At 42.6% G+C, this 15,721-nt stretch overlaps 1 protein-coding gene across 1 annotated transcript in view; it reads right to left on the bottom strand.

Moving 5' to 3' along the window:
• LOC120224503 (BDNF/NT-3 growth factors receptor-like) overlaps positions 1-15,721 on the bottom strand; it is a 107,505-nt gene that overhangs the window by 84,764 nt on the left and 7,020 nt on the right. Inside the window, exon 2 of the mRNA XM_039222734.1 lies at positions 5,379-5,426. Coding sequence (XP_039078665.1) covers positions 5,379-5,426 — 48 coding nt within the window. The remainder of the gene's footprint in view (positions 1-5,378; positions 5,427-15,721) is intronic.

Genomic DNA, 15,721 nt, shown 5'->3' with positions numbered 1-15,721 from the left:
TGTCTCCATGGATTTATTTTCTGTCTCCATGGATTTATTCTGGACATTTCATAAAAATGCAGTCATACAATATGAGATCTTTTGGAACAGGCTGCTTTCACTTTGCATGCTTTTAAGCTTCACTCATGTTGTAGCATGTGTCATTACTTTATTCCTTTTTATTGCCAAATAATATTCAAATGTATGGATACACTTCATTCTGTACATCCATTCATCCTTTGATGGCCATTTGGGGTATTTCCACATGTTTACATTTGGGGTATTTCCACATTACAAATAATGCTGCTATGAACCTCTGTGTACAAATTTTCATGTCAACATACACTTTCATTTCTCCTGGATAGAATTGCTGGGTCATGGGATATCTCTACGTTTACCTGCCAAACTCTTTTCCAAAGTGGCTGCACCTTCCTGAGGACCTGCCAAACTGTTTTTCCAAAGTGGCTGCAGCATTTTCTATTCCCACTAGCAATGTGTGAAGCTTCCAATGTCTTGACTTCCTTCTCTGGTAAGTTAATATGCAGCTTTTTCCTCTCTGTTCTCTTAACATCTGTAGAACACTCTGTCATTGAAACTCCCAGCATGAATGCAGGATTCCTGTGTCACCATATCCTGAAAGATGCACTAGCAGTTCAAAGATCTGAGTGCCTTTCTCCACTCTTTGGACAAGTCACTTACCTTTTTTGTACCTCTACATCCACCTACATGTGTAAAATGGGTAAAGGAATATCTGCTTGTTTTTTTTTAAGAGACTAATGATAACAAAGTGAATTATAAATTTAAATGGTCTTCGTGAGTGTGAGTTACTATTTATTACTAAATAAACTTACAAATGGTGGACTAAAATTATATTGGATGATCCTATTACTACGTTTCTCTTTCTACACACCTTGTTAGCAGCTACACCACTTTTGCCTACAAAACACTTTCATGACAATGATGGATCAATCCCATGGCAAAGTTGCCCACTTTGCCTTTAACCCTAATACTATTTGGAGGTTACCCTATGGATGTCTTGACATTAAAGCCATAACCATAACATATTTCCCACAAGACTTAAACTTTTTGGTCCCAAATCTAAGAATGTATATGCCCATAAATACAGTCTACTGTGTCTTGTCTAAACAATTTATCTACTGACCACTAACCCCATATTGACTGCAAAGAAAACTAGCACAGAGTTAAAGGTCCATATGAAAACTTTAAGACAATTAAGTTCTCACTGGTTCACGAAACACATTCCGTATATGAGAAGTCGACACCCACTCCCAGACATATACTACACGTGTTTCTGCAGGGTACTGAATGGATAGAGGGTCCCATGGAAGCAGACCACTGGTCACAGTCACTGGCATAAGCCAAGAGAAACACAGGAAGGAACGGTAAAGCGGAAAGACGAAAGAAGAAAGGCAGAACAGAGCATCAGTCAAGCAACTGTGTACAAGGGGAAAAAAGCCTGCATCGCTACCTGCTGAGCGAGCACGGGACTGCGCTGTCTTCCAGCCACCCAGAATACACGGTTCCACAGCTCCACCCTTCTCTGCCTTTTCCCTCTCAGTTAATTAACTATTTCAGTGAGAAGCATGGCAATTCTAAAGACAAAAGTAACTGTGTCATACATTTTCGAATCCCTGATCAAAGATAATGGTAATCCATTCCCCGACCTCCAAGATTCATTTTCCCCCGCAGAAGGAGATTATCACAGTTTGTAGTGATAACAATTGGACATTCCCCAGCTAGCTGAATCTTAAACAAAGTATGTAGGAGGCAGCCAACTGCTATTATAGGTAATTTTTTAAAGCATCCTCTCAAGGGGATGTGCATTTAAGTTGCCTTTAATGATACACTCTGGCTTAATTCTGCAAACAAGTCCTCACACAGCCAATTTAGAATCCACAGAATACTCAGAGCAAAAGCAAGCTCACTGGCTGTGTTCATCTTGAGCCTTGCTCACCGGCATTAGTAAAGGGTGGAAACTCTGCCAACAGCAGCTATAAAGACAAGTTCTTTCCAATATCCTTAACCATCCTTGTTTTATGATTTGCTTCCTGACAGGCCTAAATCACCCAGAGCTTAAATCCAGAGATGAAAAAGCAGAAAAATGTTGTGCTAAGAGGTGCTACAACTTGCCAATAAAACCTTCCCACTGCTGGCCCCCTTGCTGTGTCCCTGGTGCAGGAACCCAAAGCATGTTATTGCCTGAGCTCCCGAGGGGGCACAGTAAAGGTCGTACATTTCTCCATGTTTACCCCCAGAAATGCAGGAGCCTTCATGTTCAGATATTCCGCATGTTGTCAGAAGGCCAGCGATACTCACTTCTGGAGCCCCTGTAATGATTAAAACACACTGATGCCAGTTGCTTTCTTTTGTGAGTGTCCTTTGGGCCAGGTCAGGCTACCGACATTCCTGTAGCATCCAATCATCATGGAGGAAGCTGATAGCTAGAAGACAAGGCTGAGACTCCTCCAGGAATTTGGGCTCCAGATCATCTGCCACGGACACAGTGCAGCCCTGACTTCAAGAAGTATAGCAAGATACTCGCTCTTTGCTTTCCTCCAGGCAAGGACACCCTTTCCTTCCCTTGGTTTCCCTGAGTAGAACCCCCAGCTCTGGTAACAGAGCCCCAGGGAATGGGCTGTCTGTTTGGTGGGGGTAATGTTAAGCATGGAAGTGGTATAAAGCTTCAGACGTAATTTTTCAAAAGCCTTTTCACTTTGCCAGAAGGCTGCTGTTGACAAAGCTGAGCAACATGTAAACCTCAACAATTTGTCAAGGGGAATATTAATTCAAGTGTCGTTTTCTTCATCACTGATGTTCTAAACCCTGGAAGATTGATATGGCTGGTGAGGTTATGGGGATCCAGCCCATTTTTCTATGAACATTTTGATCTAATGGAGCACAGCAAAGTTGGGAAGGAGGAAAAGCTCTCAGCAGGGACAATGAATGTCTATATAATTTGACAGCAGGCTGTCTGCGCCTATCACGGGATGTGTCATTGTGTGTCTGTGCACGAGCTTGAGGAGACACCACAAAAAGACAGACAGAAGAAGAGTCAGGGGCACATCACAGCGTGTTATAAGAAATTCATATGAGAGGGTTTGAAAAAAAGGCTTATAATATTAATAAAATCTTCCAGTTGCTGGGTATGTGCAACCTGCTAGGTTGTGGGGGGAGGCATGGTTCTAATTATTAAGCTGACAACTATGGGCTATGTCTGGAAACATTTTTTTTAGCCCATTTTTATTTTACAGGTGCAAAGAGAGATTTTTCTTTCAACGGAGCTGCTCGGTAAGGTATACTGCATGTCTGACTTACAGGCATTTCCAAGCCTTAAACTTGTTTCCTGTACTAAGAATTGCTGAAGGTCATCTGGGAAAGGGGTTTCCTTCTCTCAAGACCAATGATGTCTTTGAGGCAAGGGTAGAGATCCTTGTTCTTGAGCAGCTGTGTTAACCTTGTGTTTTACTGTCTGTATTCTGATGCTTCAACACTGGGGCCTCACTGACCCTGTCCCTCCCAGGGATCGCCAGCTTCCTGGTAAAGATGGTAAAGAAGTTGGCTGAGAGCATACCTTTCATATACAATCCAACCAATCCATAGCCTGCCTCACCTTATCAGACTGTCATACTCCGGCCATTATCCACCTGTCTTGTCTTTCATCCCAGAGTCAGGCACCAGCCAAGCGAGGACAGACTGTCTGTCTCATGATCTGCTGAGATGACTCAAACCAGCTGATCCTAAACCCACTTACCCTGCCTCACCAGTTCCTTCCCATGGTAACCACCATAAAGGCTCTTGCCCCCATGTTCTCCCCTCTGACTGACCCCAGTGCTCCCCTTGGGGTCCCCCCACTGTGGTGTGGCTGCCCTCTCCTCTCAGGAATGGTGAGTAACAGACTATCTTTTCAATGGCTGTCCTCCTCTGGCCTGTTGACCTCACCAGACCCGAATAATAATAAAACCTACATTTTAAAGCTGCAGCATCTCTGATGGACTGTGGCTCAAAGAACAATTCTGAAGAAAAATTCTCTCTGCTGTGGCCTAAAAAGGTGAAGCCCTGCTTTTGAAGTTTTCTAAGAATAAGTACCTCTCAGCAGGGCAAACTGGCCTGGAAAATGCTTACATGGTTACAGTGATCTTCTGTTTAGTGGCAAGAAGACCCCCATCTCACTCGCTACGGTACAAAACTTTATCACCCTCTACCTCCTTCCCGCCGACATGTATACAGGACAAAGCCTTAACACAGGGCACCTTTAAGATTACCCAGTAAGGCAGTCTCTGGCATCCTGGCAAAGTGACTGATTAGCCTCTTTGAGATTAGCTGAACCTGAAAAGTGCCCCTCGGGGAATCACCAACAAATCCTGAGATGGCTGAGTCCAATGTTCCAATTTTGCCACATGTCTATCTTAGCATTGCTAGTTAAGAGCTTTGACCTTGGAATTCACAGGGCTGCCTAAGGGTCAGGGTTACTAGTATCAGGCTCAAAACAGGAAAGGAAACAGACTTCCTTGCATGGAAGGGATGAACACATATGGAGAGGGTGACTCAGGACTGGAATGCTCCACAACACTGGTACGTTTCCCCTAATTTGCAGTTTTACCTATAGCCAAGCTTGCTACCAAAATATAATACTAATACAAGGATGCCCAAGATGGCCAGATCTTGGAAATATGCATGCGTGATGGAAGACAGTCTGTCTTCTTATGCTTTCTAATGAATTCCTGTTCATAGTCGCTGTACCCATAGAAAGTACTGAACAAATTGGAGGTCCCGGAAGATCACACCTGATTTCAATCCCAGTGATGAGATATATTATGTACACTCATTTGGTAAGCTACAAACTCTGCTTTTCAATTGTCAGCACACAGTCTGAATGCAAGGAATAGAATGCAATCAAGTACAAATCAGAGCGTCTGGACATTAGAGTCTTGTTTTGAAAGAGAAATGGTCATAAATGAACAGCTGATTTACCAATTCAGAAATATACTACATCTTGGCCAACGAAGGAAGTTAAGATCCCAGCTTGTCCAGACTTGACTTTTAGCCAACTTTGTGTACACAGAGCTTTGGCACTGTTGCGTTTTCTTTCCTGAAGCTTCTGAAAAGCCCAGCAACTACCTAGACCTTGTACAACAATTGACAGCCTTCCTGGGATAAAAACAAGTCGACTTTAAAAATATAAAACCATTTGCTGAACTCAGTGAGTGAAAGTCATGCCTTTTCTGGAAAAATTCTAGTCCTCTGTCTTCAGCAAATCAGAAACAAGGAACACAGAAAATTAATCAAGGGGCTGACACGTGAGAAGAAGAGCCAAGCAGTTTCATCCGAATCAAGCAACATAAACTCGTTACTTATCCAAAGAAGGAGTAACTACTTACCAACACCTTGTCTTGATTTTACTTTCCCAAATCCAAACCATGAGAAATCTGAAAACCACAACAAAACATAAAATAAACTTCGAAAGAGAAGCGTAAACTGGGGGTATTCAGCACTGTCCGTAGTGAAATAACAGACTTCCTCAAAAAGCTCCTGTGAAGACCAAAGCTTCCTATCAAACACCTGGAAACTTATGCTTGAATTTTGGTGTAAAGACTTATTTCTCATTCTGAGAACATGGGCATTTGAACCGGATAAAACACAGTAGCCTGTCTTCGAGAAAAAATGGCCCAAACCCAGAGATAATGGCTCTGGGCGATTTTCTTGATTTCTCACTTTCTTCTTCCTAAGTATCGAATCATCTAACTAAGCTCTGGGGATGAAAATACGCTACACGTTTGACAAATGCATGATGGTTCTCAACCGCAGCAATGTGGGAAAATAACAAGACAAAACAGATCTTTTGTGGAGCTGAAGCAGGCAGTAACAAAAGGAACATGTAGTCCTGTGGGAGAACTGATATTTGGGCTGGAGGGGGATTCAAGAAGGAAAAAAAAGGGGGGGGGGATCTTAATGCTACACAGATTCTACCACTGACTCGCTGTGTGACAGTAGGGAGTTCACAGCAGATCTGTGCCTCTTGTCACACAAAGCTCCACGAACCGCGTGTCAGGAAGGATCTGACAAATGTTTGGAGGTCCTCCAGGGAATAAAGCCACAGTGAAATGCCTATTTGTTTCCTGGGCCTGACTGTTCTCTTCTATGTAATTTCCACTGGGTTCAAAGTGAACTCTACACAGCAGGGGAATCCCTGGATAAGAGGCGGATAAAGGGTATGGAGCCCAAATAAGTAACTGTGTTTCTCAGATCTCCAGATCTACAGTGGGTTTTAGAGGTAGTAAAGCTGTAAAGAAGAGCCAATTTAAGTGAAACAATGTATATGAAAACTCTTTGCCCCATCAAAAATGACTTACAAAGTTGTCATTATGATTACTCTTTTTTCTATTTAACCTTCCTCCCCTGGTAACCTACAACTTGGGCTCCCCAACCTCTAAGGAGATTTTTCCTTCTGATTGATATTCCTCTGAATGCTTTCTTCCAGGTTTTAGAAGACAGGATGAAGGTCTGGCCTGTATCCAATGCCAAATAAAGATCCCTTTGCACAGAAGACAGTGAACCTCATTCACTGGGTCCTCAGTCTAGCGAGGCAGCGCTGTGCCTGTGGCTTTCTCAGTTACCAGGAATCCCTTTGAAAACAGAGTGTATTGCCTACTGGTTAGTTTCTGTTTTTCTCCATTTGTTTAATTTACATAGTTTTAATCAAACAGTAGATCAAAGTTTTTAAGACTGCCTCTTTCACTTGAGCATTGTCTTTCAAAATCATTTCTATCTTATGGAGAACCTGCTGAAGGACAGTGCCACAGCAGCCCCTCACTGATTGCACATTTCAGATTCTTGTCAATTGTAATAATAAATATGACCGCAAGGAGCACCTGTTCACATCTTAGGTGCATCCATCCCCATTTTCAAAAATTATTCCTTCCAGATAAATCCTAGAAATGGAATTAGTGAATCCAAAAAGATGAGTCATGTGAAGGAAGATACCCAACACACGGAATTCAACTGCTTTTCCATCATATGTGGTCAACTTTTACTAAAAGTGTGTGAGAAGGTAGGAGTGTATTTTCACATTTCACCCAAAGGGAAATTGAAGGGTGAACCGTCTTCTACCTCCATCCTACCATTGGCATGTCTCCACCTAACTGAACAGAGATGGTGTGACTCCACCTAACTCTCAGCTTTGCCATATGAAATGCCTCACACCCCACATCTCCAAGACTAGGGTTGGGCATGTAAGAAGAACACAGATATGAAGAGGGTCAGAGCCCCTCTGACTTATCCAGGCATTGTAATTCACCAGGTGTGTCCTCTACACAAGACATTTCTCTCTTACTCCTCCACCAGACCCTATAACATATGATACTCTGTTCATTGACAAGGAATTAAGACTCAGAGGCTGATAAACTTAGCAAAGGTCACAGCAAGTAATAACGGAGCAGAGTCAGCCTTCTTATGCCAAATCTGTTTCCTTTTTTTCATTCTTTCATAGTTGCCTTTCCAACCTTCCAAAATGCTTAGCCATAACTAGCCAAAGTGGAGAGTATTGCAATTGGGACTCAATTTTATATATAGGAAAGCACTGTATGTAGTCATTCATTCTCGCTTATTTGTTCAACAAGAGTGAGCCTGGGTCAGACCTCTGAACATGAGAGACCCTATTTGGAGACTAAAACTTCATCTTGTTTTTTTGAAATAGGAAATACCTTGAACCATTGAACCTAGCAAAGGCATATGCCTGAACCAGGGTTGCTGGATCTACATTCCGGATAAAACCTGGATACTCTGCAAAAGATGTTTACTAATCATTGACATGGTATGCTCAAAAAAACCAATGATGCAAAACATAATTACATTTTCCAACCATGATTTTTGGAAAACCAGCTTGCATGTGTTTCCTAGTACTTCTGCAATTTGCTGATAAATACCCCTGACTTTCACGCCTCGATGGGACACAGCTGGGGTTGCTACCTGAATCAGTGCTCCCCAAATGGCAATTCTAAGATCCACCCCCACACTAAATGCTTTTGTTTTATTTTAGATATTCCTTCCCCCCCCACCCCCCTTGATCAACACATGTACATCAGAGGATTCAAAGATAAACAAGCATCCCTCATTTGGGCCTACCCTCAGGGAGCTGACAACTGAGGATTAGCTATTGGAAAAGTGTATCAAGGGACCATGGGGACTCACAGGAGGAGTGTGTATCCCAATCTAGGGAACATGGTCAAGTGAGAGTTCTCTGGCTTCTGGGTAACAGATTAGAATTAGACAAGAATGGTGGGGGGTGCCTGGGTAGCTCAGTCAGTTGAGCATCTGACTCCTGATTTCAGCTCAGGTTATGATCTTCCGGTTCATGAGATTAAATCCTACGTCAGGGCTCTCTCTCTCTCTCTCTGCCCCTTCCTTGCTCAGTGTGCTCTCCCTCGCTCTCTTTGTCTCTCAAAATAAATAAGTAAACATGTTTTTTAAAATAAGAATTAGTAGGGGAGCCTGGGTGGCTCAGTTGGTTAAGTGTCCAACCTCAGCTCAGGTCATGATCTCATGGTTCCTGGGTTCAAGCCCCATGTCCGATTCTGTGCTGAAAGCTCAGAGCTTGGAGCCTACTTCAGATTCTGTGACTCCCTCTCTCTCTGCCCCCCCCTCTCAAAAATAAACAAACATAAAATAATAAAATAAAATAAAGAATTAGCCAAGAATGGGGAAAAGCAGAGAGAGGCCCTATCACTGTCCACTTATAGCTAGAGTGGGGAGTTTGTATGTATTAAGAGTGTGATGCAATGGAAGGGTAGGAAACTGAAACAGAAGCAAGCGCGAGTCCAAGAGTGAGTTTTATAATGAAAATTGCTGGTAGGCTCTAAACAAAACAAAATAAAACAAAACACCCTTGGGCCAAGCAGTAATATGATCAAGCTGAATTTTTGAAAAATCACTTTAGCTGTAGGATGCAAACAGGATTGTGAGAGGGAAAGATGAGGGCAGGAGACCCATTCAGGAGGCTTCTAGAGAAGACATGAGAGAGCAGTGGCCTGCATCGGGCACAGGGGAGGGGTGCAGGGACAGGAGATGGCTGTCAGGCCCATTTAGGGGAGTGAGCAGAACTTGTCATGTCTGGGGGAGTATGGGAAGTGAGGAAGGAAGGGTTTGGTTTTGGACAATAGAACATACAGTGGTGCCTAGAGCATCTGCAAGGAACTCAGAACCCAGCTGAGTGGCTAACCTCAGAGCAGGGGTGTGCGACACAAGTCTCAGGTCAAGCGTCTCTGTGAAGATACAGGGGAAACATCCAGGGTCTGGACCACAGGTCTAGAGCTCAGGACACAGGTCCAAGGCCCAAGTTCCAGCACCCATGGTCTAACTGAAGAATGTAAGTTGGACGCCATACTTAGGACACATTTCTTATTTGGCCAAATGAGACACCCTCTTCTGCAGGCATTGATGAAAGGGCATCCAACAGCAGCTCCCTTTTGACAAACTTAATCCTAAATTACTAAAGTAGGTCTAAGTTCTCTTTAACACAATGACACAGTTATTTTGTCTCTTCTTGGCCATTCCCCAGATTTCTTGGAAAATATAAGAGCCCTGGGAGAGCAAGGTCACCTTGGTGCTCTCTTCCTTCTCAAGCTGTCCCTTGTTCAATGGGTCTTTCTTGATGGATTTAAGCAGTAGTCTTAAGACCTTAATACGAAATCTCACCAGCAAGATTCTCCCACAAGGCTAAAAAGAAACAATTTCTCAATTTCCTGTGATGTTTCACCCATTGGGAGCAGAGTCCTGCCAGACATTCTTTTATTTTCTGTTTAATAAGGACACTTTATTTGCTGCAAAATAAAGGGCTCCTTCAAAAGCAAATGTAGTTGCAGTGAGTTTAAAGGAACTTGTCTTTCTGCAATCTAGACCAACGGACTCTAAATTATGAAATAAATCAATTAAATCCTTCTCATATTGAAGAAAGCTCAATCTTCCCTGACCAGAGAAGGAGAATGCATTAACACATTAATAACTCTAAGAGGAGATCCAAAATAAATGGTAATAAAGATTGCTTTTCAAATGTCTCTCAAAGGAAAACAGCTACAATTTAGGGGGCTGAAAAGGAGTATTTATGATACAGGCAAGAGAATCAGGGGAAGAAATGAGAAACAGTCAAGGTGGAAGAAACCTAATCTTCCCTGTGGGTGCTGAATCACAAACTCTAAATGTGATTGTAAGAAGCGTTCTAATCTCCAGAGAATACAGTTTTTGATTTTTTTGCCCCTCTTTCTAAGCTGCAGAAAACTTGTCTCAGTCTGTTAGGAGAAAAATAAGCTCTCCTCCCTTTTAATTTGGGGGAAATTAAAATTTGCTGTGTTCTCGAAGGTAATTTGTTTTTATTGTAAAGCAAGACTCACAACCCTCCACCCCCAAGGAAAGCATCTCTAACACCGTAATGGGAGCAAATGGGAAAATACGATTCACTGACAGAATGTACTTTACTGCCAGCTTCCTATGGCCACACCCACTCCCTAAAGGACACTGGAAGGAGGAACCTCCAAGCTGCCTTTTTCTTACAGGGAAAGCATAGATCAGAGAGTGTTGAGTTCTGAGTAGACGCTTGGTAAGTGTTTAACTGAGTAGCCTATAGCTTGTTACCTCAAAGAACCAGGAGGATTGGTCATTAGAGCGGAGGGGAAAGGAACGCAAAGAATCACTTTGTTGATAATACAGTCATCTCCCTTCCCAAATGATACATAATTAGAGAGAGTAAGAGTTTATTTCAGATGAATTCCAGCTCTTCAGGGCACAGAACAGTGTAGTGTGAGGCCAACTTTCTACTTTGATTTAATCGTAATCTTTCACTTAAGGACACAACTTTTATATAAAAGTCCCATTTGCACAGGCGAGGAAGAGGGTTTGCTTTTAGTTAACTGGTTCTGGAACTTGTGTAAAGGATCCTCCTGACCAACCCTCATTGGCTTCATCCCTTTCCTTCCCTCAAATCTCTGAAGTGACTCCTTCAGAGTTACTGTTCTTTAGGAAAAGTAACATTGAACACCTCCAGTGACAAATACAAAATAAAACAAAACAAAACAAAAACAAAACATAAAAACCAAACAAAACCCCCAAACATATATGTGTGTATTATGGCTGAAAGTGCTATGTGCCCTCTGAAAACTAGATTTCTCTCTTTTTCTGGGTCCACAGCTAGACTACACTTTCCAGCCCTCCTTGAGGTTGGTTGTGGTCATACCATTAAATTGCAGCGAATGGAAGGTGAGCAGAGTGATGGTACTACTTCCAGACCAGCCTTTCAAGACCTCTCCTACATGTCACTTCATGCTCTTTCCCCTTCTACGTGTCCAGAGTGGAAACAATCTTCACAGCAAACTTGGAAGTTATGATGTGAAGATAGCAGAGACATTCTCTGCTAACTCTCCCAGTATTATTTCACAGGTATAGGCTGTGTAGAAAACAAATTCTTCGCCCTGAGAGCCTGTGAAGCCATTTATCCTCTGACTGTCATCTGTATGCAAGAAATAAACTCTTGTGTTTGAACCATTTCCCACTTTGGGACTTATTTACCATGGTAGGGAGACTATGTTAACTAATACATATAGACAAAGAAAATATATAATCCACAGATTTTGCTAGATTTTAAAAGGGTTCTTCACCACAAAATGCTGAGAAAGACTGAAATACATTTAAATAGTTTTAGAGACAAAAATGTGAATGCATAGTACTCTACATTTAAGTTCTATTTAATGATGCTCCCTGCCAACAGTTGAAGCTGGGTGCTGAGAACCATCCACCATCTCTCAGGTGGACCTCCAACTGGTGTCCTGCTCCACCCTTGCCTCCCCCAACCTCTTCTCCATGGAGCTGCCAGAATAGTCATTTTCTTTTTTTATTCTTATTTATTAATTTTTGAGAGAGAGAGAGAGAGCGCGCGCATGGAAAGGGCAGGGAAAGAGGAAGACAGAACAATCTCAAACAGGATCTACACCATCATCACACCATCAGGGTCCCAATGTGGGTCTCGAACTCATGAACCATGAGATCATGACCTGAGCTGAAGTTGGATGATTAACCAACCGAGCCACCAGATGCCCACACCATCAAGCGCTCTAGTGGCTTCTTGTTCCTCACTGTGGAGTCCCATGTGGTGTAGCCTCAGCTGTCTCCTATGAAGCCACCACCCTGGCCTCTTTCCTGTCCCTGCTCACTTTGCACATCTTCTTGCCTCCTCCCAGAATCCTCTTCTGGGCTCTTTTCCTGCCTAACCAATGCTCAGCCTCCAGGTTTCAGATCAGCCATCACATCCTTGGTGGGGGTTGGCGGGAGCCCAACCTCACTGCTTTAGCCAATGTCTCTCTACTATCATCTCATCCTTCTCAGCACATACCAATAAATGGCCCTACTTATTTGATTTATTGTTTACTGTCTGTATCCTTTCCTAGAACTTGAGCTCCCAGAAATCAGAGACTGTCTTAGACAAGGCTTCCCCCAAAGCAGACTCTGACCTAAGGACTCAAGTGCAGGCAGGGAAAGAAGCTGGCAATGGATGTCATATCCAATGGGGCACACTGTCTACAAGTAGAGTTCAAACCCCTGGGGGTCTCAGGAGGTGGTAGTGAATGCAGCTTAAAGTTATCCCACCCAGAAGGTGAGGAAGCTGGGCAGTTCATGCTCCAACTGCCACCTGCCACTGGCAAGGGCTTCTGGCTAGGATAAAGCAGAGACAGAGTCATGGGTGCGTGCAACAGGACCTTGTGGGTAAGAACTGAGAGGGTATGGGTGTGACATCACCAGCATTTGCTACAGGGATCTTGCCTATGTAGTACCTCCAGTACTTTGCCCAGACCCTCAGGAAATTCTAGTGGTCCCTGGGTGGCTCAGTTGGTTAAACATCTGACTCTTGGTTTTGGCTCAGGTAGTGATCTCACAGTTTGTGAGTTCGAGCTTTGCTTCAGCCTCTGCTGACAGTGGAGCCTGCTTGGGATTCTCTCTCCCTCTCTCTCTGCCCCTGCTTGTGCTCTCTCTCTCTCTCTTGAAATAAATAAACTTAAAACAAAGAAATACTTGTATAATAAATGAAAGCAACTTTTTTTTTAAAAAAGCATGATGAGCTCAGCAAGTCTAATGAAAATAACAATATGCAAATTATACACTCAGCAAAAAAAACACTATGTGTTTGCAGATATGTTTGCTACCCTTATGATTCATTCATGGCACTTCAGTGAAACCTCACTGAGGACAGTATTTAAAGGTAAGCAATACTTGAAACTCAGCACTCCAGGTAAGAGTGTGGAATAAAGATGCTGGACTAGATGTCAGAGGGGGCTGTCCCTAAACAAGGCAAGAAACAAACCACATGACCTTGGGTGAGTCCCTTCCCCCTTACAGGCTCTGCTTCCTACTCCATGAGACAAGGGTTGAGAAAAGAAATTGAAGTCCCATTCAAAATCCAGTAATCGATACTACTAATCATTAGGCACATATGACTGAGAACAGATTGCCACATGGCCTTATATAGCTTCCCTGAGCATGGGTATTTTGGGAATGTGAGATCATGTGCAATTTAAAGAAAAGCTCTCAGTCAACTGGCCTAGATTTTCTCCTGCTAAGTAATGCTCAGATGCTTTTGGGTCACTATATTCTCATCTTGAGAGAAGGGCCTGGCTGTGCAAATGCAATTTTAGAAAGTAGAACTTACTGAATATTTGCTATATGACAGCCCACTTATGTAGGATTAGATATTACTTTAATTAGGAAAAATTGGTCAGCTTCTATTGCTGCATTAAAAAAATAAAAGCAGACTAAAGCTTTAAGTCCTATAGACTTAAAGTTCAGAAGTCTCAAGTAGCAATAGATGAAACCAGACTTGCCTGTGGCAAAATGTCCTGATCCCTTATTTCAAACATTTAACTTTTGAGGGGCAGAAATACTGACTATTTCCCTCTTTTATTTGAACATGTGGAATATTTCCAAGGAAATCCAGTTGGTCCACATCTTAGCAATTCACAATTAAACTATACAAAGGGCTGGATTTTTTTTTAAATATATTGCAAATGCTAAAGGCTTTTTCTTTAACAATGGTGGTCAGAGTCTTCCCTAGGGGGGTAAAAAAATGGAACCTGAAACTCCTAATAATTCGTTTCCAAGCTGGGAACTTTGAGCAAGGCAGAGGCAACCTCTGTTTACCAGTACAAGTTGATAGACACAAGAGAATCCTATCTAAGCTTTGCCTTTCTATTTGTCTAGAGACAAAAAAAATGCCCTAAAACTTTTTTTTCAGTGTTCACAAGCTCCCTGCAGGGAAGGCAGGTGATATGGTTGCTTATACCCAAAACTTCTCTGTTCACACTGCCTCAATGTTCAGTGAATGACTGCTTGAGACTCATCCCAAATGTCCCTCTCTCTGCACAGCAATGTTGGTAAGCACTCTGAGCTAGTGTTTGGAAAGGAAATTGGCTGAATCTCTGAGAATCATCTTAGAAGTGATATTAGTGGCCTTCAAAGAGAATGACAAACCCAGAGAGTCTGGCAAACACTTTATGTCAATTCCCATGAGCTTTCGTTTCCATGGAAAACCTAAACAATGACTCAGACCTCGGCTGACTTGCTTAGACCTGTCAATTCTGTTCAGTTGCCAAGTGAGGCCAAAGTGAAGGCAGGCTATGCTCCCCTCTCTTCCATCCTCAAGGTTTGCTGCCACAGCCAATGCATTTGGAAATGCCTTTGCAGTGCCTGCTATGCATTTATAGTTATATTTAGATTTACTTTACATTGTTTATATTTATATGTATATAATGTGCAATTCTTTTTTAGTTCATCTAAGCCAACACTTGCTACAGCTAATGCAAAACACCATGCAGGCATTTGTGTGTGTGTGTGTGTGTGTGTGTGTGTGTGTGTGTGGCTGTATTGTGGGCTTTTGGAGAGAGAGAGATGGTGGCTTTTCTAACCATGATTCTGGTAAAGGATAGTCTCCACTTTTAACTATACTCAAATTCTTCACTTTGATCCAGGAATGTGATGACTTGCTTCATATCATCCTTCAGCACTTTTGTCTTGCTTTTCAGTGACCTGCTGTCTCTCTTCCTATCCTATCTACCTACCTCCACACTCTTGAACCCTGCCAAGGTCAGGAAGTGTGTGAGGCTGATACAAGAGCCGGGATGTGTATTTAATTTCATTACCGTGTGCTCTTCTATTAGGAAGCTTCCATAATGGAGTAGAACATAATAGGATTATATACACTTATGAAGCTGGGTGTTGAATAAAAAATAATTGAATAAAATGGCCATAAGTAGAACAATATGAAAACCCATTATTTAGAATGGAATGTTGGTCACATGAATTAGCTATTGGCCCTGTGCTTGGTGTCACTGGACGTGGGAACACACTGTCAGTGGAAGAACCCCAAAACCATCAGATGAAACTGTATTTACTACTTTTATGTTTCCCCCACCAGATGCCCAATGACTCTTTAAGATCCACTGCTTTTCTGGAAATGAATCAAAATTGACTGGCTAGGTCACTGGTTCTCACAAGGGGACAATTTTGCCTCCCAGAGGACAACGTCTAGAGACGTGAGGTTGTCACAATGGGAGGAGTGGTTGGAGGGTATGTGCTACTGGCACATCATGGGTAGTGGCTGGGGATTTTGCTAAACAGCCAACAATGCACAGGACAGTCCCCCACAATAACGGGTTTAAGGCCTAAAATAGTAATGGTGCCTGAGATTGAG

The sequence above is a fragment of the Hyaena hyaena genome, unplaced genomic scaffold (genome assembly GCF_003009895.1).
Source record: "Hyaena hyaena isolate Hyena2069 unplaced genomic scaffold, ASM300989v1 scaffold_1183, whole genome shotgun sequence".
Taxonomy (NCBI): Eukaryota; Metazoa; Chordata; class Mammalia; order Carnivora; family Hyaenidae; genus Hyaena; species Hyaena hyaena.
The sequence above is the reverse complement of the archived record's forward strand: the minus strand, read 5'-3'. Positions and strand labels throughout refer to the sequence as shown.